The following is a 26,319-nucleotide window of genomic DNA, read 5'->3' on the forward strand; positions in this document are numbered from 1 at the left end:
GTAGGTTTTTTACTCTAGAAAGGAGTGAAAAAGGAAATCAAGTGGGTTATCAGGCATGGGGAAAAGTGAAGGAAACATGGCAGAGCCTTTCAGTGAAGTGACCTTGTCCTAACAAGCTACCTTGTTGGAAAGAGCCTAGCCTTTAGGGCTGCTTCGCCAAGACTAGAAGCTGTAGTTGTAAACCTGTACTCATCAAGAGGCTGATACTTTTTGATTTAGGACATGAGACATGAAGAAATATTCATTGATCTGGAACTTAAAATATGAATAAAGGGGCTGCTTAGTAAGACTGGTACAGAATCCATCTCTGTTACCTCTGCACACAGTTGGGGAAAATCTCAACCATCCACTATCTAGAAGTAGAGCTGTTGAGCTGGAAGTTCTAGCATATAAGCACCTTTTAGATACTTGTAGGTCAGAACCTTCTCAATAATGCTTCCTCAAAGGATGCCTGCTACATTCCTTATATCACAGAGTTCACATGGGCCGTTTTTACTAAGAACACATTGAATTCCCTTCCAGGACCTTAGGTACAGACATTTTTCTTCTAAGGGGAATATTTGTATGATCTAGTATCCTGGAAGCATTTGAGAGAGGAAGCGTTTGAATTCTCAATGTTATGTTTGGAGTTAAGATCCTATTTGTAGCATCTCCAAAGGCCTAGAATCTACTGTGGTCCTAACTCTAGCCAGAGCTGGTCTGAATTCTGGGGTTTTAGCGGAATATAGTCATAGAACATAGCACTAGAAGACTCCTTGATAGCAGCTAGTCTAAAGCCTTCATTTTATATAGAAGGAAAGAGAGATAGAAAGGGATGTTAAATAATTTGCCCAAAGTCATTCAAATGTCAGAGCCAGGATCCTAGATTTTAAATCCAATATTCTTCCTATTCTGTCAGAGATAATTGGGTTTTTAGAAAAGACCCATATCCCAGATAGAGGGTATCCATTTCTTATGACATGTAAGAAACAAGGTCAGTGTTGGCCCTGACCTTATACCATAAGAAATCTCCCAGAGTCCCAACATCTTATTTTCTATTCAGAAGCTTGCTTGAGGCTTTCCCAGAAAACAATTGACACATTTCCTTTTATTATTTCAAGGGAGAAACACCATTCCTGAAAGATACGACTTCAAAAGTTTTCTTTTAAGTTCAGTTTCAGCAGAACTGCAGAGGCCCTTATTTCTCCCGATTAAATTCTTTTGTGGATTTTGGATACAAATAAGGGAAGTATTGGACAGTTATCAAGACACTAGGGTAATGGCATTCTATGTCCAAGCGGTAATTTTCTTTCCTCTTCTTCCCTTTGTCATTGACTGGACACTTAATCTAATGTGATCATATTTAGAGTTGAAAAAGTCCTTAAAAGTCACTCAGTCCAGTCCCCCAAAGAAGGTAAGTGACTTATTTACCCAAGGCAGTAGGTAGCAAAACAAGGATCTAAGCTGAGATCTTCTGATTCTAAATTGAATATGTTTTCCACTGAACTCTGCTGCTGTTTTTTTAGACAGGAAAATCTGATCTGGTAAGTATCCTTACCAGAGGATGTTTATGTTGGAAATATCCAAGAATGCTAGGCAATCCCTGTTTCTTCTAGTCATTTCTGCTTTCCAGGGGAAGCATCAAACCAAGAATTATTAGAAGGCAAGCCAGGAATTTGGAAGAAAGTATTGTTCTTTCCCTGCTACATTGATAGTTCTTCTCCTTCCCAAGGTCCAGGTCCTCCTCAAGACTCAGGTTTCTGTCCTCTGAGGACAAAGACCTCCTATAGGGACAGCCTTTTTCTCTCTGGATTCTGAGCCCTGCCACTGAAGTCATCTGGACTTAGTCATTTTTTCATCTGCCCTAAGAAAGTTTCCCATGTCTCTGCTTGGTCTTGGCAGGCACAGTCTTGTTAGACAATGATTGAAGTCATCAAAATATTTAAGTGTCCACTCCTTTATCTGGTTAATGGGAGGGTTGACCATGTACCATTCATCTTCTGGTTTCCAAATGATCATTCTCCTCACTCTTTGAGCACAATACACCCTTAGATGCCATGTAATAGCTAGGCAGGCCCCTGTAGATCAGTTTCCTAGGCAGTGTAAGAAGCCTTTTTAGCTGTGGCTCAAGAACATACAACATGGGCCTTAGTGAAGCAAACATATTTTAGAAAGAGATAGAAATTGTTTTCTGTGAATAAACCTTGAAAATTCTTGTGCATGTGATAAGTTCTCCTCATCCCTTTACAAGTGAGCCTTTCCATGACCTCCCTATACATACAACTGGTCCCGAGCAGAGGTCTAAGTGGATATTAACAGGAGTGACAGCTCCCAACTTTGGGAAACAGGAAGGATTAAGAGAAAACTTCACTATGGTGTATTCAGCTTTTCTCCTGAAATATTTATTGGAATTCAGATTATAAGTACTTGTTTATCTACGTCCTTGGAGGAGTCAGACTTCTCAGTGGCCCTTAAAACTCAGGTCCAATATAATACATTGTATCTAGTCTGTCCCCTTTCTGGTTAGATGATCCATCCACCTGGGGAAGAGTATAAAGTTGCATAGAATGTTAGCACTACAGTGATCCTGAAGAAAGGAAGGTCCTTGTAATAGTCATGAAGCCAAAAATGGGAGAAAATAATAGTTGAGACAGAGATTCTCCAAAGGAAATAAATTCAGGAGCCACAGAAATCCAAATTTCCTGAACAGTATGGTCAGAAATGATTTCAATGAGGAAAAAAAAAAAAGAGGGAAGTATCAAAAGAAATCAATGTGGTGACCTTTTGATACCCTGATAGTGAGAAAGCGAAAGAAAGATCTATAACCAAAGGCCAGTACCAAAGACTATTGTGAATCTATAAGAATAGGTCTGTGAAGCCAGAAGCCACAATGACCTAGGGAAATGAACAGCATAAATGATTTTGTACAAGTAAAGTTGCTTCAGACACAGTGGGGTATACAAGCACAGAGCTGTTTTAAATGAAGTTATTTCTAGGGTCAGAAAAATTACATCCCAAAGATGTTCTTGAAAATGTGACCACTGAATCAGTGCTGATAACTTGATATAAATTACAAAAGTAGGAAAGGTATCAAGCAAAGGTCTCCATTTCTTAAGAGGAAGAAAGGATAATTTCAGAAACTATGTACTTGAGTTTGATATCAATTAGAAAGGAATGCAATGAGTGATCGACCATTTGATCCCATTGTAGGAATCAGAAAAGCCTGGAGCAAGCTAAACTTATTTCCTTTTTTGGTGAGATTATCAGACCAGTCTATGGGGACAGCAGGAGTGAATATTAAAGATAGCATAGGAGTTTAGGATTTTAGCCATATGGGGAGAAAGAAGATCACAGGATGGTGCTCAGAACAAAGACAGCTTGGCATAGTTATATTAAAACATCTCTTCTTTTCCCCCTTTTTCTCCCCATCCCAAGATTTCATCACTACTGCCTCTCAGGTCATTTTTCCCCCATTAAAACCACTTCATGTTCCTTATGGAGAAGGGACTATAAACCTTAGTAATTAGGTCTTTTCTTACTATAGAGAAGATGGACATGAGACTATGCAGAGACTGAGTGACTTCCTGCAAGGCCCAGCATTGTTCTAGTTTGGTGCTCTCTTGCAGATGTCAGTAAATAAGGCAGCATGCCCTTCACCTGTTCAAGAACTTTTTGCAAAGCTAACAACTTCACTTTCTCCTCAGGTTTCTTTGATCAGGGATCATGATATGAAGCCTAGGCTATGATTAGGAAGGAGAACAATTAATACTTCACCACCTTCTCATAAACCCACCATCCCATATCACTCTGAGGTGTCAAAAATGTTTTAACATTTCATTGTTTCTTCCTTGATTAAGTCTTTGCTGAGGATAAGATGGAATTTCCAAGTAGTTAGTGGTAGACTGTGGAATATTTTATTCCATGTTATTTTAAATGGCAAAGCAGAGGAACATGAATATTTCCATACATTCAGAGAATTCTAAGTTAACGAGGATAACTGTAAAAAAAAAAAAAATTATTACTGATCTCTGATCCATTTTCAGTTTCCCAGACTTAGAAATGGTCTCCAAGTTAGCGCTGTTATATTTATCATTAGGTCTTTCAAATTCTCACTCATCTATCTCATTGATTTCCAATGTTTTTTCTCCCTGACATTTAGGCAAAAAGTACAATCAGAAATTTACAGAGCAGTTAGAAGCAATGTTGTTCTCTTCATGGAATGCCATATTGGTTTACATCCTTTGTGCTGATAGATTGATCTGCTCTTTGCCTTTATAAACACACTGCATCATAGGTCTATAACTCTGAGCTTCTGCCTACACCTGGTAGGACTTCTGGATATTTGGCCAGGTTTTGTGTTTACTTTCCACTCCTCCATTTATTTTCACCGTGAGACTATTCCATAGTTCAACCAGACTTGGATGTGTCTTCTCACTTGTATAGCCTGAAGGTCTCTCTGAAGTTAAGGGATTCCAAGATAGTGCCTTGGGAACCTCATTTGAAATCTTTAGAAGATCTATATGCAGAGCACTGGAGACTGTATAGTTTCTGTCCTAAAACACAAGTCATAGAAAATTCTAAATTTTAAAGTTAAATTACAGAATCTCAGAGTTGGAAGCAGACCTTCAAGGCCAGCTAGTTCTTAACTAAACTAGAAATGTTCTTTACCTGAGAACCAACAAGTGGTGGTGGTCTTGCTTTTTTCCACTTCATGGGGCAGTCCATTCTACTTTTAAACAGCTTAGTTCAAGAAGGCTTTTCTGATCGATGTCTTAACTTTTCGAAACCCTTTGCAGCTTCTACCTAATCTCTGAAAACAACTCTAGAAATAAGATTGTAGAAAAGTCACAGTCAACTTCCTCAAAATCCTTAAAAAGAAATAGCAATAGAAGTACCACAGAGCAGCAAAGCCATCTGAAAACTTCTGAAAATTCAAAGATAATAAGCAAACTGAAGAAAAGTTCTGACACAAAACAATTTCATGAAATAAAAACACTAATTATATACCTTTGACCCGGTTAAACCAAGTTCCAAAGTGATCAAATAAGGAGGAAAAGTACACATATGTATAAAAATATTTCTAGCACCTCTTTTTGTGTTGACAATTGGGAACAAAAAAAGTGCCCTTCAGAAAGATGGTATACTGAATATACTGGAATACTGAAGGGATGGTGTCTCTTGGGAATACTTGTATAAGCTGTTGTGGAATAAAGTGAACAGAACCAGATTGATGTAGACCATGATAATGATGAAAAGAAAACAGCTTTGGGGATCTTATGAACTCTGAGCAGCACAATGAATGTACACAATTCCAGTGGACTGATGGTAAGCATGCTGCTCTTATGACAGAGGGACTGAACTCAGGGTGCAAAAGGAACCCTATTTTGAACAATGTGGGATTTTGTTGCTTAATTGCATATTTGTAATGAGGCTTTCAATTTAGGTGAGAGACAGGAAAAGAGACAATGTTCTCTCTCTCCTCTCTCCTCAATTCCTAGCCCAAGACCAGAAGAAATGACAGTTTTTGACAGTTTGACAGTTACATGATAAATATGTTAAATATATTAATTGTAATTAATCATCATTATATAATATATACATATATTATGTAATTCTAATTAAAATTATAAATATATTAAAAAGAAAAATAAGCTCCATTTTTTTTAGTCATAGTTTCAGCACAACAATAACAGTAAAGAAATTGGGAAAAGCAGTAGTATTGTAGCTATCATCCAGTTTGATCGATTTTTTTACAGGTGAGAAAAATAAATGTCCAGAGAAGAAAGATAATGTCTCCTGATCTTATCCACTTAGATTTCTTCTTATATGAAGAACCAATGAAGAAAACAACAGACTTGTTACAATGTGTTGTTATAGACAGTGTACCCAATTAGGTGCCAGGAAGCCTGAGTCTTGAGTTCTCTGCTATTAACTACCTGTGTGATCATGAGCCACTTTGTCTTGTGAGGCCAAAATGAGTGATTTGATCCCTATGATCTCCAAGGCCCTTTAAGTTCTGCAATTCTGAAATCATTAAAATATCACAAAACTAATACATGGATCATCTTCCTCTCTCATTCCCACTTCTATGACTCCAGGCTCTCACTCTGACTATTGAAGTGACCTCCTTAAGCCTTTCTGCCTCCACTTTGTCCCTTGTCACATCTCTCTATTTTTGCCAAACATTTGTTCTAAGCATAGACCTGACCATGACTCTCCTGTTTAAAATTTTGGCCTCCCAAATAAAAAGTCTTAAAAAATGAAGTTTTGATTGTATAACCACTCAACTAATTCCAGTAAGAAAGAAAGGAAAGGAGGGAGCTTTTTTTTTTTAGCCTTTTATTTTCAAAATATATGCGTAGTTTTCAACATTCACCCTTGCAAAACCTTATTTCAAATTTTAAAATCCCTCCCTCCCTTCCTTTCACCCCTTCCCTTAGCAAGTACAATGTATGTTAAACATGTAATTCTTCTATACATATTTCCACATTTATCATGCTACACAAGAAAAATCAGATCAAAATGGAACAAAAATAAGAAAGAAAACAAATAGCAAACAACTAAAAAAAGGTGAAAATATTATGTGGTAATCCACATTCAGTTCCCACAATCTTCTTTCTGGATATATCCAGATGGCTCTGTCCATCAAAAATTTATTGAAACTGGCTGAATCACCTCATTGTTGAAAAGAGCCATATCCATCAGAATTGATCATTGTATAATCTCGTTGCTGTGTATAATGATCTCCTGATTCTACTCATTTCACTTAACATCAGTTCATATAAGTCTCTTGAGACCTTTCTGAAATCATCCTGCTGATTGTTTCTTATAGAACAATAATATTCTGTCACAGTCATGTACCACAACTTGTTCAGTCATTCCTCAATTGTTGGGCATTCCTTCGATTTCCAATTCTTCACCACCACTAAAAAAGCTGCTCGCTCTCTCTCTACATATGTGTGTGTGTGTGTGTGTGTGTGTGTGTGTGTGTGTGTGTGTGTGTGTATGTGTATATATATATATACACATTTTTTTTAAAGAAATGGGTAATTTTTACCTTTTTTAATCTCTTTGGGATGCAAACCTAATAGTATTATTATGGGATCCATGTATACATGGCTTTATAGCCCTTTAGGTAGAGTTCAAATCACTCTCCAGAATCATTGGATCAGTTCATAACTTCATAATAGTATTTAACTTTTTTAAATAAGCTCAGGAATGTTTGCCCAGTGAGATTACAGCCCAGGATACTGAAGGAAAGCTAAACTACCAGTGTCAGTAGTAATCCTTGAGGAATTGTAAAGATCGGAAGAAGTGTGCACAGACTAAAGATGGGCAAATTTGAGACTTATTTTCAAAGAGATCAAGTTTAAAAAAAACTACATACCTGTGAGCATGGTACTGTTCTCTTGACAGACAGCATTGTAGACTCATGTTTGTAAAAACTTCAAGGAAGGTAGTGAGCCCACACTCACAGTAGAGAGGAAGAGAACTAATATGCTGGATAACAAAATCAGAATCTAGAAAGATTCTAAAAGCCTACACCTAAAAACTCACATGCTTAGATTTAATAAGGATAACTATCAAGTGTTACCTTTTGATTTTTTAAAAATCAGTTGCACAAGCATATAGGGTTAAGTCGGTAAACAGAAACTTCTTAAGTACTGTATTAAGCACTAGGGATACAAAACAACCCTTGCTTCACAGAGCTTTCATTCTGATTCTAATGGAATCAGACAATTCTAATTGTCAAGTCAGAGGTACATCTCGGACCTATACAGAGGACAAGGAAGGACTGAGAGGAGCTTCCTGCAAAAGGGGGCATTTGAGTCGAGTTCTGAAAGAAAGCAAGAAACCAGGTCGGAAGGAAGAGAATTCCAGGCCTGGGAGATGGCCCACATGAGGCAGGAGAAGCAGAAAGGAACTCCATGAGATCATAGAGGGAGTGGCAGGGAGGAAAGGCTGAGAAAGCTGGGACATTGGGAAATGGTCACATACATCCAGTGGCTGATGTTTGATCTTCCAGGTAGCAGGGAGCTAGGGAATGTGCAGAGAGTGGAGGGCCCCCAAGGTGAAAGAGAACATTGGCTCACCTCTCTCTGCTGGAGGAAAATCATTTTGACATCTGAGTGAAGGATGGTTTAGGGGAGGGAATGACTAGAGGTGGTAGTTGTTGAGTCATTTCAGTCACTTCCAGTTCTTTGTGGGATTGTATCCTATCCATTTTTTCTGGCAGAGATACTAGACTGATTTGTCATTTCCTTCTCCAGCACATTTTACAGATGAACAAACTGAGGTAAATGGGGTGAAATGACTTGCAGAGACACACAGCTAGGAAATATTTGAATCTGGATTTGAATCCAGATCTTTTGGACTCCAAAAGATCTATCCATTACATCACCTAACTGTCCCTAAAAAGCAACTGCAATTAGACTAGCTTAGTGTTTTCATTTTATTCTTCAGATGGTATTGTAGAAGAAAACAATGGTCTGTGGAGTTTTCAATAGTGTATCTTAAATGAGAACTGCTTCTAAAAATAACAGTTTCCATCTCTCAAGAAGAGAGGGACTAGGTTATGATGCCAAGACCTCTGTCCCTTTGAGAAAGGAGTTACACAAGATAAGAAGCTGTGATTGTCTTTGCCCATTTTTAAAAAAACGTTCACTTTAATAAGTTGATAATATCAAAAACAATAAAAATGCTTTTATAATAATTCAGGGATATGGTGACAAAGGCCTCATAAGAGTAGAAATTGAATGAGAGAGAATGGGATGTCTATGAAAGATGTTGTGGAAACAGAAACAGTGAGAATTGACCATTGATGGAATGTTTGTTAAGTGAATAAGAAATTGGGGTGTTCTAAGAGCCTGGAAGAATGATGATGCCAATAATAGGGAAATTTGGAAGAGGGGAGAATTAAGGGAAAGAATCATGTGTTCTTTTGTAAACACTGAGATACCTATAGAACATTAGCTATTTGGACAGAATGTCCAAAAAGTAGGTGTGAATCAATATTGTAGTTTGAGAGAAATTAGGTCTGAATGTATAAGTAATAAGTGTTACCTACCTCACAGGGTTGAGTTGTTATGAAGAAAGCATTTTGTAAACATTAGAAACATTGTAAAAATGAGAGTTCCTTCTATGATTACTACTACAAGTTCAGACAGATATCTATAGCTCACATATCTGCTAAGGGAGAAGAGATGCTTATTGAGACTAAACCACAATGATTCCAATTAAAATGTCATCTAGATATATCCTTTTTGTTCATGCTAGTATCAAGACCAAAGTGTTTTAAAACACATTTAATTTTAGTTAGCTTTAAGAAAAACCTTCTGACTTAACATCAGCTAATCAGCTAGGTGGCACAAGCCTGAAACCAGGAAGACCTGAGTTCAGATGTGGCCTCAGATGCTTCCTAGCTCTGTGACTCTGGACATTTTGCCTCAGTTTCCTCATCTCTAAAATGAGATGGAAAAAGAAATCACAAACCACTCTAGCATCTTTGTTGAGAAAACTCCAAATTAGGATCATGAAGAGTTGGACACTACTGAAAGACTGAACGACAACAAAAAAGTAAGAATAGTATACAATATACAAACATAAAGGGATTCAAACTTTCTGCAGTTTGTCTCCAACCTACCTTTTGCAGCCTCATCTCATACTTTTGTTCTCATGATTGGTCTTACCATCTTTGCCCTCATGGATTAGAAAAGATCTTTTCCCAGGTCTGGAACACCCTTCTTTTTCATCCTTGTTTATTAAGATTCTACTCTTCCTTCTAGGTGCCACCTTGTCTCGGTCATTTACCCTGATTTCTATACCTACCTGCCATCATTGCCCCTATTCCTGGCATCCCACCCCATTAAAGTATGCTCTTCCTCATTACAATCTCTTTTACCTATTTGCTTACATTTCATATGCTTCCTTAAGGGGTTTAAGCTTTTTTCATTTTGGCATTCACGGGACCTCATACAATAGAAAGCACTTAATAACTGCTGGTTTAATTTAGGATTGATAAGGGAAGTAGGAATTGTTTTTCAGTATCTGAAAAAGTACATAGAGAAAGGCTTGAGCAGGAAAGACACATGTTCCCTCTTAGCCTATCAGTACAAGGACTCTATTGTAAAATTCCCCTTTTCTCCCTCCCGCTGTCTTTTTAGTAATTACAAATATGTAGTAATATTTATGTGTGAGTGTGTATATGTATGAGTCTGTCTTCTACACCCATGAGGCCTCAATTCTTGTCTCCTCCTTCCTTCAAGCTTCTCTTTAATGATTCTCATTTTCTCCTTACAGGTATAGCTTTTACAGACCTCCCGGTAAGTACTAATCTTTTTGTTTTCTGTCATGGTGTGGGAGGAGGGGACATCCACATTTGCAGATAGAAAGGGTCAGTCTCAGGGAAAAGTGACGCCTCTCCTATTGCTACGCTTTGGGATAGGTCTCTATCACAGCTACTTGCTGTGAAACAATGCTAAAACAATGCTAAATTAAATTCTCTGTGTTTCACTGTCTGTTAGACTTGTCCAGAATAGGGGAGAAAACTACCTGAATGCTACCACCCTTCTCTAATCCTTCTCAGTCCCTCCCATCCCTACCCCCTAAGACATCCCACCATTTGGCAGTTTTGTTCAGTAACTGTTTATCAATACCTGTGTAAGAAAGTTCAGCCTTTTAATCTATTAGTTATTTACATCTTCATGTCAGTGGATTTAGCACAGCATGTAGCAGAGGTCAGTGAAGCTCAGTGAAAGAGCCAGCAGATAGATGCCCGAACTTCAGAAATTAGAAAGGTTGGAGATCACAAGTAACTTAGGTTTTATTGTTGACTGTTTTGCATCGATTTGGAAAGATTTGAACTTGTGCTGTACCAGGCCTGACATAACAGACACCCTTTGGCTTTCCACATTCGTTATTCTAACTTCTGCATGAGGAAAAGGGGCTTCCCTAGATAGGTAAGGGGGATATACAGCCTCAGATATATTAAGGCTTTGACAGAAGCACTCATCTTTAGCTTTTTTTTGAGAGGGTGATTCTGTCTCACCTTTCAGGTACTATCGCTGCAAAAGACAGACATTATCTTTTTTTTTCCCCCATAAAAGTTCCTATCCAACTCTTAGTTTGTTGAAATGGTAGAAAGAGATATGAGGAGAAATAACCACTAGCAGAAATCGGTGTTTTTCCTTTGTACCAGCTAATTTGTCCTAGCTTCTCTTTCTTTATTGTTACCTTCAGTATTCCTGCTTTTCCCCACCAGCAAGAGCATCCAGATCCTCTTTCTCTTCTCTCCACCCCTAACTCACTGTCTTGCTATAAACCTCTTGCACAGTAATTAAATGGGTTCTTCTGAGTGGTGCTTTGGACTCATTCATTCAAAAAATTTTCATGATCCCTACTGTGTAATAGATGGTAAAGTGGATACAAGGAGTTTAGAAAGGTATGAGGGAGAATGAAAAAATGATAGAATCCCATATGGTCATTCCAAGTACTATGAATATTGAGCCAAAGACTGACCAGATTCATTCCAACTTGGCAAGAGAAGAAGGGAAGTCAAAGAAGGTCTCATTGCATGGAAGGGACGTGGGCACAGCTGAAAAGGTGAGAATCATGACTGAAAATGGGTTTCTGTCCTGCATGATGAGGCAGGTAATACCAGAAAAGATTTATGATAGACTAAGAGAAGAGCGATTGTTTAGGTCCCATTGAAGAGAAAAGAAAAATTTAGTAGAAGTGAGGGAATGATTTGGTGAGAGAAAAAGGAAATTGTGGTCAGAGCGGGAGTTTCCATTTTGGACATCTTAGAACAGTCCCAGGAATAAGAATCCAGAAGGTAGAATTACACTAGAGTACAATTTAATTGGAATAAAGGAGATAGGAACCAAGAACTCATATGTATATACATTTGTTAACATTATATAGCTAATGGTGAGGGATAGGGTACAGGGAAGGCTCTGAATCAAGAGCTAAGATATGGGTAGTGTGGACTAAAGACTAATAAAAAACAAAAGGCTTGGATAGAGGATTATGTAAATTGGTGGTGTTCAAAAAGCCCACCTATCAATTGAACTTGATGGAATGATGATCTGAAAAACAACAGAGAAGAGCAAGGAAGATTCAGATTCTTAAGAATTTAGAGAAGAACCTTCACTGGAGGGAGACTATCTTGACAACATGACCTCAACTTGACTTACCTCTCCAGACTTACTTCACTCTAAATAAAATCACTATTGTAGCCTAATGGGTCTTACTGGGGACAGAGCATAAAAATTGTCTTTCTCATGTTTTTCCCCTCTCCCCAGTAATAAGCTTCAATAAATATTTTTTGATTGCCAAATATTCTCCAAAAGTAGGTAGTTTGAGAAGGAAAATGAGCTGAATTAGGTAGTTTTCTTTCTTTTGGTCTATGCTTCTGTCAGGGTACTTGAGGAAAAGGATTCTTCTGTTCTGCTGGGAAGCAATGAGAGTTGAGCTCACTAATCTACTAATAATAAGACAGAAGTCAAGAAAAAGGAACTCATTGTTCTTTGCCTCTACCATTGATCTAACCCTTCTTGGACTGTACTACTTGTTTAAATAGATTGCACTTTGGTTCCCTTTGCTTTGACCATCAAAGACATTGCCCTTCAACCTCCGTTTGATTTATGGAGTTGTTCCATTGTCCCGAGTCTCATTGGAACTTCCTGGCCAGTTAGCATAGAAACCAGTATGCTGTTTGCAAAAGGAATATTGATTTTAGGTGAAGAATGAGCAGGGGAAAAAAATGTTAAGAAAGGAGGAAAACTCACTGAGTTCATCTTCACTGTCTCTAAAACATTATATTTATTTTCATTATCCCATATCTTTTCCCCAGTTTCTTAGTTTTATCTAGCAGTAAAATCCCAGAGTGTTAAGAGCTGACCTAGCTCCCCCAATTTAAAAATGAGAAACCTAAGGGCCCAGAGGAGGAGAGGAAATTGCTCAAGATCAAACAACTTTTAGCATACTGTTACTAGTGGCTACACAAAAATTATTGGTTGTTTCTTTATTTGACTTATTTTTTATGACTTGCTTTTTACTGTTGGTTTACTGTCTTATGGGTGGAAACAGCCCATTTATTCAAGGATTTTCCTAAGTCAAATCAGCACATATTCATTAAGTTTTGATGAAAAGGTCATTATAGAGATGACAGAAAGAAAGAAGGTACTTTCCTTGAATGATTTACAAAATGATAGGGAGTGGTAGAAAAAGAACAGTGCAGAAGAGATGTCAACCTGCCTGAGAATTTACATGAGATAAAAAGAATGTGTGATCCAGATGAGAAATGCCATACGGATTCATAGGCTGGAAAGATCACTTGAAAGCTTCATAGTGCTAATAGATGCTGAGGTGAGCCTTGATGGAAGCAAAAGAATTAGGTTGATGAAGGAGAAAGGCCTTTTTTTCTGGAGTCAGTAATAAAAAGAAAAGTATAATGTTTTAAGAGAGGGTGGTTTTGAGAAATTAAGCATTTTTTACTATAGCAGAGAAATCTCATGAGGAGCAATGTTTCGAGAAGATTGGGGTAGCCTTGCCCTTTAATGTCTGGCTAAGGAGTTTGGGGTTCATCTGATAGCCTGAATAAGGAGCTATTGAAAGTTTTTGAACTGATAAGAGATTTGTTTTTAATAAGACTAGTCTGACTGAAGTCTTTTAGATAAATTGGAGGGGAAAGAGATGGAGGCTGTTATAGTGATCTTGGTGGGAATTGATTTGACTCAATAAGGATCCTCTGCAAACAAATGGAAATAGGAATGATTCTCAGGTGGGTAGTCTGTGCTATACGTGCAGATTTTCTAGGAAGGATCATGGAAGCCATCAGTGTGGATAGGATTTTAAGGCAAAACCTTGGAGGTGGACTCCCATTTATCAGGCAGGAGATTTATCAAGCCCCATAATGGTAAGGAGATGGTTGAATAATTAAGCAAGACCTGCACGGAATACCCAGGGACATTTTCAATTCTTTCCCCAAATACTTGGGAACTTAGATGCACGGTAAGAAGGTGCTGCTAACTTTAGCTTTATTCAGCTTTTCATTTCCTCTTTTTCTTCTCATCCCTCACTCCCCACTCCCTTCTAGGGACTCTTACATCAGATGAGATCTGGGCATCCAGTGTGCTTGAGATCCCTGAGAAGTGCCGTTAGATGGGGTAGGAGGGGTTCTCTTCTTTCTCTGGCTAACTTATGCTCTCCTTTCCCCTTTCATAGCATCATAAGATGTAGAATGCAAAAAAACCTTTGTAATCATCCAGTCCAGTCCTCTCATTTTACAAATGAAGAAACTGAGGCCCAGAGAAGAGGTTACTGCTGTTGGCTTTCTGATTTGTGGCACTTTATTGGGTACTGCTCAGCTTGACCTGGCCTTGCTGGTCTTATTGGGCCCAGGAGTTTCCCCTGTCCTGGAAAGTCTTAGCACTTAGCTAATGTAAAGGAGTGAGAGGAAGGACTAAAGCCAGAGAGAATCTAGGCTAGAGTCCAAGAGGTCTCCACAGGAATCATCTCCCTTGGAGGTCTCTCCCTCTCCTTGTTCTCCTAGTGAGATGACTGAGCACTTGGAGAGAGTAGGGCACAAGTACCTCATGTGAACTAGGTATGGCCTCTCCATCCTGCCTTCAGGCTAATCACCCAAGGCAACCCAGGGGTTCTCCTGAAATGAGTCACCTTTTCCTAGCTCCTTGGCTTAGTTAAGACACCTCCCTCCAGAGTGTCACTCATCCATTCCAACTCATCGAACCCCATTCTTCATGGTATTGAGCCTGCTTTGCTCTCCCACAAGGCTGATTTTCTAACCAATGTTCCTTTTTCTTTCCAGGCAAACTTATACCCCACAGTAGGCTTGCAGACTCCTGGAGAGATCGTAGACGCCAACTTTGGGCAGCAACCCTTTGTGTTTGACATTGAGGACTACATGAGGGAATGGAGAGCAAAGATTCAGGGAACCATTAAGCGTTTTCCCATTGGTGACAGACTCGGGGAGTGGCAAGCCATGCTACAGAAGTGAGTCCTTGTTTCCCCTTTTTTGGCCCCAACCAGCTGCTCCCATGTCATCTCTACCAACCTCCTCATCTCTATTTTCTCATAGCCTGAGGGTGGTGGCTCTTGGCTCTTAAGGTTACAGCTTTCCCTGAATTGGTCTGAAGGATAAAATTTGGGTCTACCTGCATCCTTGGCTGTCTTTTACTCTGCCCAAGCTCCTTGCTCCTAGAATCTTTAGGTAATGACTCAATGAAGTTACTTTGGGTTGAATTTTGCCCAAAAAGGGGGTCTTGGTCAGTATTTGGTCCTTCTTTGTAATTGAGGGCAGGGAGGAATGGTTCGAGCAGAGAGGATGTTTTGGTACTCTTTGGCTTCTTTCTTCACTAAGAATCTGTGAAGCCCCGACCTGGATCTGAAGATCAGCCACTGAGACCAGATCTTTCTACCAAAGTAGTAAAAAAAGAAACTTTGTTCTTATTGTACATTAAAAATTTGGCCAAGGTAGGGACACAGCAGGCTCTGGCTCACACTGTCTAGTTGAGCTGTCATATATACCTTAACCAGTACTTAAAGGCTTGAGAATCATTGTGATTAGATGATGAAACTTTAGGCAAAGGTACATAATCTCAGCTTGATTCATAGCTTCACTCTATTTTAGAGCCTGATTTTGGCAAGGTCACTTCGTTTTTCTGTGTTTCATTTTCTGTCCCTGTGTGCATGTTCATCTTAATTTCCTATAGTTTTTTTTTTTTTTTTTTTTAAACCATTCTTGCAGGTTAGGCTCAGAAGGAAAGGGTTTAATTGTCTTAGTCAGTGACTTAAGAGTCCTAGCATCCAGTAGCTTTAGGAACCAATTGTCTGGGAGTCCTGTGGCAGATTTAGGGGGCTGCAGCTGAGGGCATTAGAGGAGACAATGTGAGACTTACCAGGCCATCAGATCTTGCCTAAGCCTGGGAACCTCCTGAGCTCTGTTTGACCTCGCATTAAAAAAAAGCAGCTGAGGGTTCTTTTGATCTTCTTGGGGTATTCTGGCAGCCTCCAGTCCCTGATAAGAGGCTCTTCTTACATAGAGCGGCTCTCTTTGTTTGAAGCAGCTGATGGTGTTGAATGGACCCAGAGCCAACCAGGGACTGGGGGTAAAAGTCCACACTGATCACAGTCCTCTGTACTTGTTGCTTTTCTCTTGTTCTGACATTCACATCAGCTGCTGCTCAAGGAAGGGAATAATACTTGCCTTACCTCCCTCACAAAGTTGGTTGTGAGGGAAAGGACCTTGTAAACCTCCAAGCTCTGTTTAAAAAAAAAAAAAAAAGGAGCATTTTTATTCCCTGCCCAACAGTGATGTTCTTTAGAGAGTGCAGAAATTGTTGTACCCTGTACCCAGAAAGGAAGTTTAAAAAGGAGAAACTATCATCCCTTGCTGAGATGATGTTCTGTGCATATTCTGGGGCTTCTGCCCTCTAGCACATATCTGATGTTCAGGCTCCACAGCAGTCCAGAAATTCCACACAGATAAATACACAGCATCAGCAGGACCCCGACCTTGGTTTATTATAAAAATTCCCCATTTTTAAAATGTCAATTCATCTGAACCCAGCTATTTTCAAGTTTCCTGGTCCCATTGAATTGTTATGTTGCTGATTTTTAGATTAGATGGGATCTTAGAGATGATCAGTAGCACTCCTAATCTCCAGGGCTGGGAATTCATAAGGCAGCCTATGCCATTTTTTTAAACATCTTTCGTCATTAGAAAGCTCTTATGGGGGGTTATCAGCTTCCCTATGTACTATATTTTTTGACTCTCTTCTTAAGTGAAGATTATTTTCTTTTTATTCTTGATCACTTTTTTTATGATTTTCATTTTCATTTTAAAAAACCACCAAAAATTAGTGGGAAGTGTCTTGTCTTTCATTTTCTGGAGTAAAGTGATCCTAGTTCTGAGACTTGAAGAGTGAGTGAGGCTTCTTCCTATCCTGCTACTAGCCTTGGCCCCTTTTCAAAGCAAGGGAGAAAGGAGGAACATTGGGCTGGTAAAGAAGGGAGACTTGGCATATATCTCAGTTTTAGAAAGAATAGGTTGAGCTTTAGTGAAACCTCCTTGTGTTCTAAGAGTTCAGATGTGAGAAACATCAGGCCACCTCCTGTTCTGTCCCTTTTTTCTTTTTGCTGAGGCAATTGGGGTTAAATGACTTGCCCAGGGTCACACAGCCAGGAAGTGTTAAGTGTCTGAGACCAGATTTGAACTCAGGTCCTCCTGACTTCAGGGCTGGTGCTCTGTCCACTGTGCCACCTAGTTGCCCCTGTTCTGCCTTATTTTGCTGGGTAAGGAACCATTCTCTCTCTCTCCCTCTCCCTTCTTCCCTTCTCTCTTTCTCCCTCCCTCCCCCCTCTCTCTCCCTCCCTCTCCTTCTCTCTCTCTCTCTCTTTCCTCCCTCTTCTCATTTTCCCTCTCTCTCTGACTTTTCAGTAGAAAGAAATATGAAAATAAAGAAAACTCAATTACTGAAATAGAAAAACTTCTATTTGCCATTTGTCTTTGGCAATAAGTCTATTTGTGCATTGAGTGAATATGGTTATTCCAAGCCATATTGAGCTAATTCAACAGTTTCTAATAAAATGTTTCCATATAAAGTCTTTGGATGCTGAATTTCTGGAAGTTGGCTTGAGTAGTGAAGACTGGATAACGGAGCTATCATTTGAAGGGAGTCTGTTTCTAAGAAAGGAGCAGGTCTACACTTATAAACAGAAACAGACACTCACGGGCACAGACCTGCATAAGAATGCTCTCAAATGTACACATGCCCACACTTGGAAAGTCCTATTCTTACAGGAGGAATCAGATCTGGGGTCCCACCCAGCACAAGAATCCAGTCCTCCCACCTGCTGCTCTGCCAATTGTTATCCAGCCTATATTTAAATCTTTCTAGTGATGAAGAACTAGTACCCAACAAAGCATTCAATGTTAGACAGTCCTAATGGTTGCAACTGATCTTTTGTTTTTGAGTCAGTTGGGATGAGGTGACTTGCCCAAGGACACACAGCTAGGAAGTGTTAAATGTCTGAGGCCAGATTTGAACTTGGGTCCTCCTGACTTCAAAGCTGGTTTTCTCTCCACTGGGACATCTAGCTGTCCTGACTGTCTTAATTGTTAAAAAAGTTCTTTTTTTATTGTGCTGAGCTGAATAATAATAATAGTCGTTCCTATTTCTGCAATATTTTAAGAGTTGGAAGGCATTTTCCTAATAGCAACCTAATTCACAAGTACTGTTATCCCCATTTTGCCCATGAGCTTTTGTATCTTTGGTTACAGAGCTCATAAGTTTCAGAGCGAGGATTTGGAATCTTACCTTCTAACGCTAGGTCCAGTTCTCTCTCTACTATACCACACTGTCTCCCATCTATAGCTTCCTTTATAAGGTCTACCCATTGGTCTTCATTCTGCCCTCTTCCACATGGCATTCCTTTAAATTCTAGAAACCATTCTAATACTTTACATATATTAGCATGACTAGAAAAGGCATATCCAAGTGTACACACACTTATGCATATTTGCATATGCATGATACAAACATGAAGGTCCTCTCTGGATTTTCACAGTCCTGTCTCTGGAGGTGAAGTGGAATTGGGAATGTAGCTTCTTAGTAAATGACCTCTCAGAAGCTATTCATCTCATCAGATTTTCTGTACAAGATTTCTTCTCTCCTTGTAGGCTTAATGATTGGTTTTAGAAGATCCAGCTTGACTTCTCCTTCCCCTGACTCTTGCTCAGTGACAAGCAGAGTAGATGGTTTCTCAGATAGGGGCAGAGCCAGCATTTCCGAAGGCTTAATAGAGTCTAGTGATAGTGATGTGTCTGCAAGAAATCAGCACAGCCAGCTTGGCCCATTATGGAGTAGTGAGAGGAAACATTCTAGTACCTCCTGAACAGGCTTGCACTGCAGGCTTTCTCAAGCTAAATTATTTTGAGACTGCTTCACAGGAAGTATACAGCACAGAAATTTGCTCTCTTTCTGGTGGCTAATGTCTTTGAGGTCCCACAAGGAAGCTACTCCAAAAGTGATTTCTTGGCGTTTTAAGTGTGCCTGAGAGAATCACGCTAAGAAGTACCAGGCAGCTCATCTACTGCAATTAGCTTTCTGCTTCACCATGGACTGTGGCCATCCATTCCCTCCTAGCACCCACTGCAGTCAAACCTAGCGGCTTAAATGAAGAATAGTCCCGGTCAGATTGTTGGAACTAGGAGTCTTAAATGTCAGCAGATGTAACCTCAGGAGTCTTAAAAATCATTAGTCTTAAATGTCAGCAGATGTAACCTCAGGAGTCTTAAAAATCATCTTCCCGAGGAGAGACTGGCTTAGGAAGTTGGAGGACTTGCCTTCAGGTTTCAGGGTGCCATGAATAGGCTCAGGGCCTTTGGCTCCAGAGCCATTGCTTTCCCTGAATTTGTTTCTCTTTCTAGTTCAGGAATTCTTATCATTTTTTGTAGCATATTACTCTGGCTGCCCAGTGAAGCCTAGAGAGACCCTATCTCAGAATACTCAGAATACGGAATAAGATTACAAGGGGGAATCAATCATATTGTAATATTACTCTTTATGTTTAAATCATGAACCCATTTCGACTTTGGTATACAGTGTAAGTGTGGGTCAATGCCTAGTTTCTGCCATACTAGTTTACAATTTTCCAGCAGTTTTTGTCAAATTATGAGTTCTTATCCCAAAAGCTGGGGTCTTTGGGTTTGTTAAACACTAGATTGCTATAGTTATTGACTATTCTGTCCTGTGATCCTAACCTATTCCACTGACAGACTACTCTATTTCTTAGCCAATACCAGATGGTTTTGATGACCACTGCTGTATTTTAGATCTGGCACAGCTAGGCCACCTTCATTGGCAAATTTTTTTTCATTAATTCCCATGAAATTCTTGACCTTTTGCTTTTCCAGATGAATTTTATTATTTTTTTCTAGGTCTATAAAATAATTTCTTGGGAGTTTGATTGGTATGACACAAAATAAATAGATTAAGTTAGGTAGTATTATCATTTTTATTATATTCGCTCAGCCTATCCATGAGCACTTGATATTTTTCCATCTGACTTTATTTGTGTGGGAAGTGTTTTATAGTTGTGTTCATATAATTCCTGACTTTTCTTTGGCAGGTAGATTCCCAAATATTTTATACTATTGACAGTTATTTCAAATGGAATTTCTCTTTGTATTTCTTGCTGTTGAATTTTGTTAGTGATGTATAAGAATGCTGATGATTTATGTGGATTTATTTTGTATCCTGCAACTTTGCTGAAGTTGTGAATTGTTTCTAATAGTTTTTTTACTTGATTCTTTAGGATTCTTTAAGTATACCATCATATCATCTTCAAAGAGTGATAATTTGCCTCATTTACCTGCTCCAATTTCTTTAAACTTATTTTCTTCTCTTACTGCCAATGCTAACATTTCTAATACAATATTGAATAGTAATGGTGATAGTGGGCAACCTTGTTTCACTTCTGATCTTATTGGGAATAGGAACCAATTATATTGAAATACAGTTATCCAAAGTTTGTTCAAATTCTTAGATCCTATGTCCAAAAGTCCTGATCTAGTCTCAATATAAATGACAAAAGTGAGATTCCTAGCAGCTGAGCCAAGATTCAAACTCAGATCTCTTGACTGCTGACCAAGAGCTATTTTCTTCTCTGTAAGTTGGATTCTAGTGCTTTTTCAATACAACACTAAAAGGTGTATTGGCCCATTATGGGACAGTGAGAGGAAACATTCTAGTACCTCCTGAACATGCTTGCTCTGCAGGCTTTTTCAAGCCTCCACTCTGGGTACATTTTAGTGGAAGCTTGAATGAGGAACACAGATCAAAAAGATGGTATTTCCAGTCACATTCTATTTTTTCAAAGTTGCTTTTTTGAATGTCACTATTTTTCTGTTTTTTTTTTTTGTTGTTGTTGTTGTTTATTTGTTTGTTTTGTTTTTTTGTTTTTAGCATGGTCTCTTCCTACCTAGTGCATCATGGGTATTGTGCTACTGCCACAGCTTTTGCCCGTATGACAGAAACCACGATTCAGGAAGAACAGACTTCCATCAAGAACAGACAAAGTAAGACCAAGATTCCTCTCTCACTCTCCCACCCTGCTTCCCACTTCTCTGTGAGCTCCTCACCTTAGATCTCCTTTGTCTCTGGTTTCAGTGATGCTAGCCTTAGCCTGTAGGAGGCCAGCAGAACCTTGAACTTAGGTTTTGGTCCTCCTCTTGGTGGAAGTCTCCTGAGTGGACCCAGTTCACTGGAGATGCTCAGCCCACCAGCTCTAACTGTCCCCTTTTCCTTGTGATAGGATTTAGGACCAGAAGGGTTTTTAGAGACCTGCTGCTCCAGCCTGACCATTTTCTTTAGTCAGATCCTCCAGAATTGATTCTTTTCTTGATATGAACAAAACTCACTTTTTCCATTATATTCTGGCTGCTGGTCATCCAGAGCCCTGGCAAGTTTGCATTCCGAGCCTCCTCTGTGTGGATTTTTCATTCCCTTGAAAATTGGTTCCCATTGATCTTTATTGTTTTAGTCAGATCACTCAGAGCTCTGCTGAGTCCTTATCTACTAGCAAGGCCTGGGCCTTCTGTTCTCCCTTCATCAAGCAGCTGTTCATGTTAATGGCTAAAGAAAGAACTGAGGGACTCCTCGGGCCTATTGAAGGGCCTATTGTTCAGGAGTCTGGAGCGGGCAGTGCCCTCCTCTCTGTGACCTCCTTGACTTCCACAGAACCCAAGAGGCTTGCAAGGGGTCCTAGCTGTCCTGCCCTAAAAGAGTCACCAACAATTCATAATTGTCTGGGCTCTGCTGGTGTAATCATTAACAAAATGTTCAAATTGTAGATTGTCTAAAGGATCAATCTTAGAAAATGAATGTCAGAAGGAAAGTGTGAAAAGTTCCCACATGGCCCTGAAGATGTATTTTCTTCCTTCTCAGGTTCCTCTGACATAGAAAAGAAAGGAAAAAGAGAGAATAGTGTGGGTGGTGGTTGTCTCTATACCATTCTCTGAACCTGTAGGTATTTGTGTATATATTTGTGTTTGTGTCTCCCAGAAAAACACTCAACTAGATGGGCAATACAAAAGGGAGCAACAGAGCAAGTCCCAACCATGGGACCTGCATCTGAGAAAGAGCAAGCCAGAGATGACTTCCAAGCAGGCATATAAGATCTGATTAAAGAATGAAATGGAGTAGTGCAAAGCCTGAGAAAATCAGATTCGGGAATAAGAGAGAAAGAAAAAAGGGGGGGCAAAAAGCTGTAAATCCTCAGACTTTTGGAGAAAAATGTGTCAGAAAACATCCCACTATCCTACCCTGGCTTTGGGTCTCTTCTTTTGATTTGAATAATCACAGGAGCAGTAGTTTAAATAGCTCTAGTTCTCTTAAGAGTTACAGAACACTTCCCTTACAACCCCCAATGCAGTAGCTATCTCCATTTTGTCTGGTCTGTAACCCATTTATAGTAAGTGTCAGAACTGGGCTTCATAAAATCATGTACTGAAGCTGGGAGGAACTCAGGACACGAACAAACTAAAAGCTAGTATGAAGACTTAAGGATTCTGCCTTAATTGGTGCATAGAGCACCAGTTCTGAAGTCAGGAGGACCTGAGTTCAAATCTGGCCTCAAACACTTAACACTTCCTAGCTGTGTGACCTCGGGCAAGTCATTTAACCCCAAATGCCTCACCCATAAAGAAAGAAGAGAGAGAGTGAATGTGAGTCTAGTTTAGCAGTGTATACCAGAAGAGGAAAAAATATTCATGGTCTTAGAACTCATAATTCCATGCAAGAAAGTACCCTACAAGAATGACCACAAACAAAAAAGCATTATCTGTTCAAAAAATGTGAAATTCCAACACTAGGAAAGTGGTCAAATTATATTACATTAACTTAATGGATTACTCTAATTAATAAATTAGGAGAATACAAAAGAAATCAAAAGATTCTATTTGTATGAAACAGTGCTTTGTGAAAAAAGTCCCAAACCCCAATGTACTACAGATGTAAAGAGTAAAAGGAAATGAGAATGAATGTACAAAGGATCCCGATGAAGACTTAGTAGGAGTGATGGAAAACCTAGGCTATTGTAGGCATTGACATGAATGAGTTTAAATGTAGAGTTACTGTGCAGTAGTGATGTTAGACGTTTTTAATAATTCAATATTGAAAGAAAGAAAAGCTTCCTTGGTCCTTGGCAGAAGGGAGGGGTCATTCATGGTAAAACTGTACTTCGGTGGCTCGGCTCAAATTCCTTCTGGCTCAGCAAGGTCTTCTTGCTCTCCACTGTGCTGTCCAGCTTTCTTCATAGCACAGGTCAGTGGGTCTGGATAGCGCCAACATGTCACTGGACATCTCCTCAGAGCTTAAGCAAGAGCTATCCTTGGTGGCCAGCCGATTGCAATCTCCCAGTCTCCCTCCCATCAGACTCTTTCTCTTTCTAATTCTACTGTGAGGTCAAATCAGTGCTACAAAAAGCACCAGATCTTCACTCAGAAGTCATGGAGTCAGAACCTGGCTGTTCGTGGCTTGGGCTGGGAAGCTGGAGGTGAGCGGCTCTGACCTTGCCCCAGGTGCTTATGGGCACCGTGCCACCGCTATGTGCCGCGTATTCCTCATGTGTAAAAGAAGGAAGGGAGGGCACAGTGGCCCCTAAACTGATCCTCTGAGGATGTGATAAGTGCATAGATGGACCACGGGCAAGCCATTTCTCCTTCGTGCCCTCCCGTGTGACTGGAGAAGCTTGTGCCGGGCAACTGCTCCGGTTCCCTTCAGCTTGAAAGCCTCCGACCCTCTCACTCCCCTGGCAGCCCCTTGCTGAGGCGGGCCCACTCTGCGCTTCCAGCTCTGTCATCTTCTGTTCCTCTGCGGGGACTCTGCCTTCCACCAAGGGGACACTTCCCCCATGTTTGTCCTGCCCCACCTCAGCCATGTCTCTGCCTCCCTGGCTGTCATCTCTGCCTCCAGAAATCCTTCCCTTTCCTCATGGCCCAGGGTGGTGCAGACATGCCTCCTCGGGTTTCTTCTGCTTCGCCTCTGACACTTCCTTTACGTTGAGTCTCCCTTATATTGTTGCCGCTTGTCTCTGTCTCTTCCCCATCGTTTTGGTCATAAACTCCTGTGTCATATCTGCCTGCCTCCAGTACCTCGTCCGTTGGGGATTCTTCCATCAGTGGCACTGATAAGGGCTGAGCGGGCAGGATATTGAAATGGGTTTCTCTTTTGCTCCTGGAGTCCTGACTGCTGTGCTCTTGCTTACAGGAATACAAAAGCTCATGCTGGCAGGCCGAGTGGGAGAGGCCATAGAGGCCACCCAGCAGCTCTATCCTGGTCTCCTGGAGCACAACCCCAACCTGCTCTTCATGTTGAAGTAAGTTGGCAGCCCAAGTGACTTTCCCCATTGCCTCAGCCTGTGGGGTCTGGGGCTTCTGGCCCTCTTGGCTCTGACACAGCTACTTATGGAACCAGCCAAAGTGTGTACTTAAAGCATTTCCCCTCTGCTCCTTCCCTGCCTCCCCCACCAGGTGCCGGCAATTTGTGGAGATGGTGAATGGAACAGACAGTGAGGTTCGTTGTTTTAGTGCTCGAAGCCCCAAATCCCAAGACAGCTACCCAGGGTCCCCCAGCCTCAGCCCTAGACATGGACCCAGCAATTCCCATCTGCACAGCACCGGTAAGCCCATGCTTTTTGATATCCATAATAGTGGGCACAGTGGAAAGTGTTAAAGAATCTTTCTTCAGAAACTCTTTGGCCCAGATTTGAAACTGACTCTAGCTAGACTCTACCAGGTTTTATGACCCTGGGCAAATCCAAAACCTTTTAAAACCTTAGTTTCTTTATCTATAAAATGGGAATAGTGATATTTGCACTGCCTTCTTCACAGAATTAGTTTGGGAAATATTTCTTTATAAATTCTTAAAAAAAAAATTTTTGCCAGAGAAATCCTGTCATTTTTCTTGCTGGTATGGGACTATTTTTTAGGCTTCTATGTAAGGCCTATGACTAATTATCTCCCAGGACCTGGCCTTTTGGAGACTTTTCTCTGTGCTCACCAAGGTCCCTGATGGCTCATAAGAAGAAGTGATCCAAAGCATGATGTCAGAAGGCAGAATGTATAGGAGTACTTGGGTCAGGGATATAGACGTTCAGTGGAGCATGGCCACTCTTGGGGAAGTAGGAGAACAGGTTTGGAGAAGGGTTTGAAAACAAGAGGCCAATGAAAGGTGATGAAGCTGGTTTCCTGTGTGCTCCCTAGAGCAGCTTTAGAAAAGGGAAGGAATTTCTGAATTCCTTGGCCAGGGAAGGAGCAAGGGATCTGCTTTACATGCCATTTTGGCAAGGCTGATACGAGACAGGAAATGCCCAGAGCAGCAATGATATTACTGGTTTTAATGGAGCCCTAAAACCTAGAAAAAAGTCTTTGTCCCAACTAGCTGACGTTCTCCTTTAGGAGAGATCCCTGCTAGGGAAGTCTCAGTCCTCAGGATAACCTAGAGCAGAAGCAGCTTGCCAGTATAAGTCCCAGAGTAAAACTCAAGTGTTTGACATTGCTATTGTTATCTCTTGGGCCATGGCTCTGAGGAAATCAGTATATTAGGATCCTGACAAAGAGGTCTCTGGGGACCCTTTCTTTCCTGTAGCTATCTCTAGGCTCATGCTTCCATGCCAGCAGGAAGGGGAATCGATAGGTTGCCTGCTTTCTGCCAAATGCCACTCATCCAGCCTTTTGACTCTGTTCTCTTGGTTTTCAGGAGCAGAAAGCCCAAGCTGTAGCAATGGGGTCACATCCACCAAAAGCAAACAGAGTCACAGTAAATACCCAGCCCTGAGCTCCTCATCATCGTCATCATCATCCTCCTCCCCTTCGTCAATCAACTACTCTGAATCCAACTCCACAGACTCCACCAAATCCCAGCAGCACAGTAGTACAAGTAACCAAGAGACCAGGTACCATGCTTCCCTTCTTTGTTCTTGGGGCAGGCCCTGGTGCAGAAGCAGTGGCCACTCTGAGGGCCTTGCCCCTGACAGCACCACACTCTGACTAACTAGCGCTTTTTTTCCTCCTGTCCCCTCATCTCCACCGTCCTTGCATAGTCAGTCCACCTCTCTCACAGGAACAGAGTCAGCTTGACCCCCAACCCTAAAATTTTAGATCAGCTTATTAATGCTTTTCTTTCCCAGACAAGATTCTACCTTAAGCCAATCACCTCCAGGCTTCAGGAATTCTCATACCCTTAGGATTGTGGGGAGCAGCAGGCTCTCTTCTTTCAGCACTCCCCCTAATTCCCATACACTGTGGACAATTCT

General features: G+C 40.5%; 1 protein-coding gene across 4 annotated transcripts in view; it reads left to right on the forward strand.

The window, feature by feature from the left end:
- The window catches only part of RANBP10 (RAN binding protein 10), a 144,081-nt gene that overhangs the window by 110,816 nt on the left and 6,946 nt on the right, over positions 1 to 26,319 (forward strand). For all 4 annotated transcript variants that reach the window (XR_007950284.1, XR_007950285.1, XM_051974977.1 and 1 more), the window contains exons 5-10: positions 10,279 to 10,301; positions 14,810 to 14,994; positions 20,970 to 21,082; positions 24,273 to 24,381; positions 24,536 to 24,684; positions 25,764 to 25,959. Coding sequence is in view for 2 of the 4 variants with exons in the window: in XM_051974977.1 (XP_051830937.1) it covers positions 10,279 to 10,301; positions 14,810 to 14,994; positions 20,970 to 21,082; positions 24,273 to 24,381; positions 24,536 to 24,684; positions 25,764 to 25,959 (775 nt within the window). In the remaining 2 variants the exon portion in view is untranslated. The remainder of the gene's footprint in view (positions 1 to 10,278; positions 10,302 to 14,809; positions 14,995 to 20,969; positions 21,083 to 24,272; positions 24,382 to 24,535; positions 24,685 to 25,763; positions 25,960 to 26,319) is intronic.

This window comes from Antechinus flavipes, chromosome 2, assembly GCF_016432865.1.
Source record: "Antechinus flavipes isolate AdamAnt ecotype Samford, QLD, Australia chromosome 2, AdamAnt_v2, whole genome shotgun sequence".
Taxonomy (NCBI): domain Eukaryota; kingdom Metazoa; phylum Chordata; class Mammalia; order Dasyuromorphia; family Dasyuridae; genus Antechinus; species Antechinus flavipes.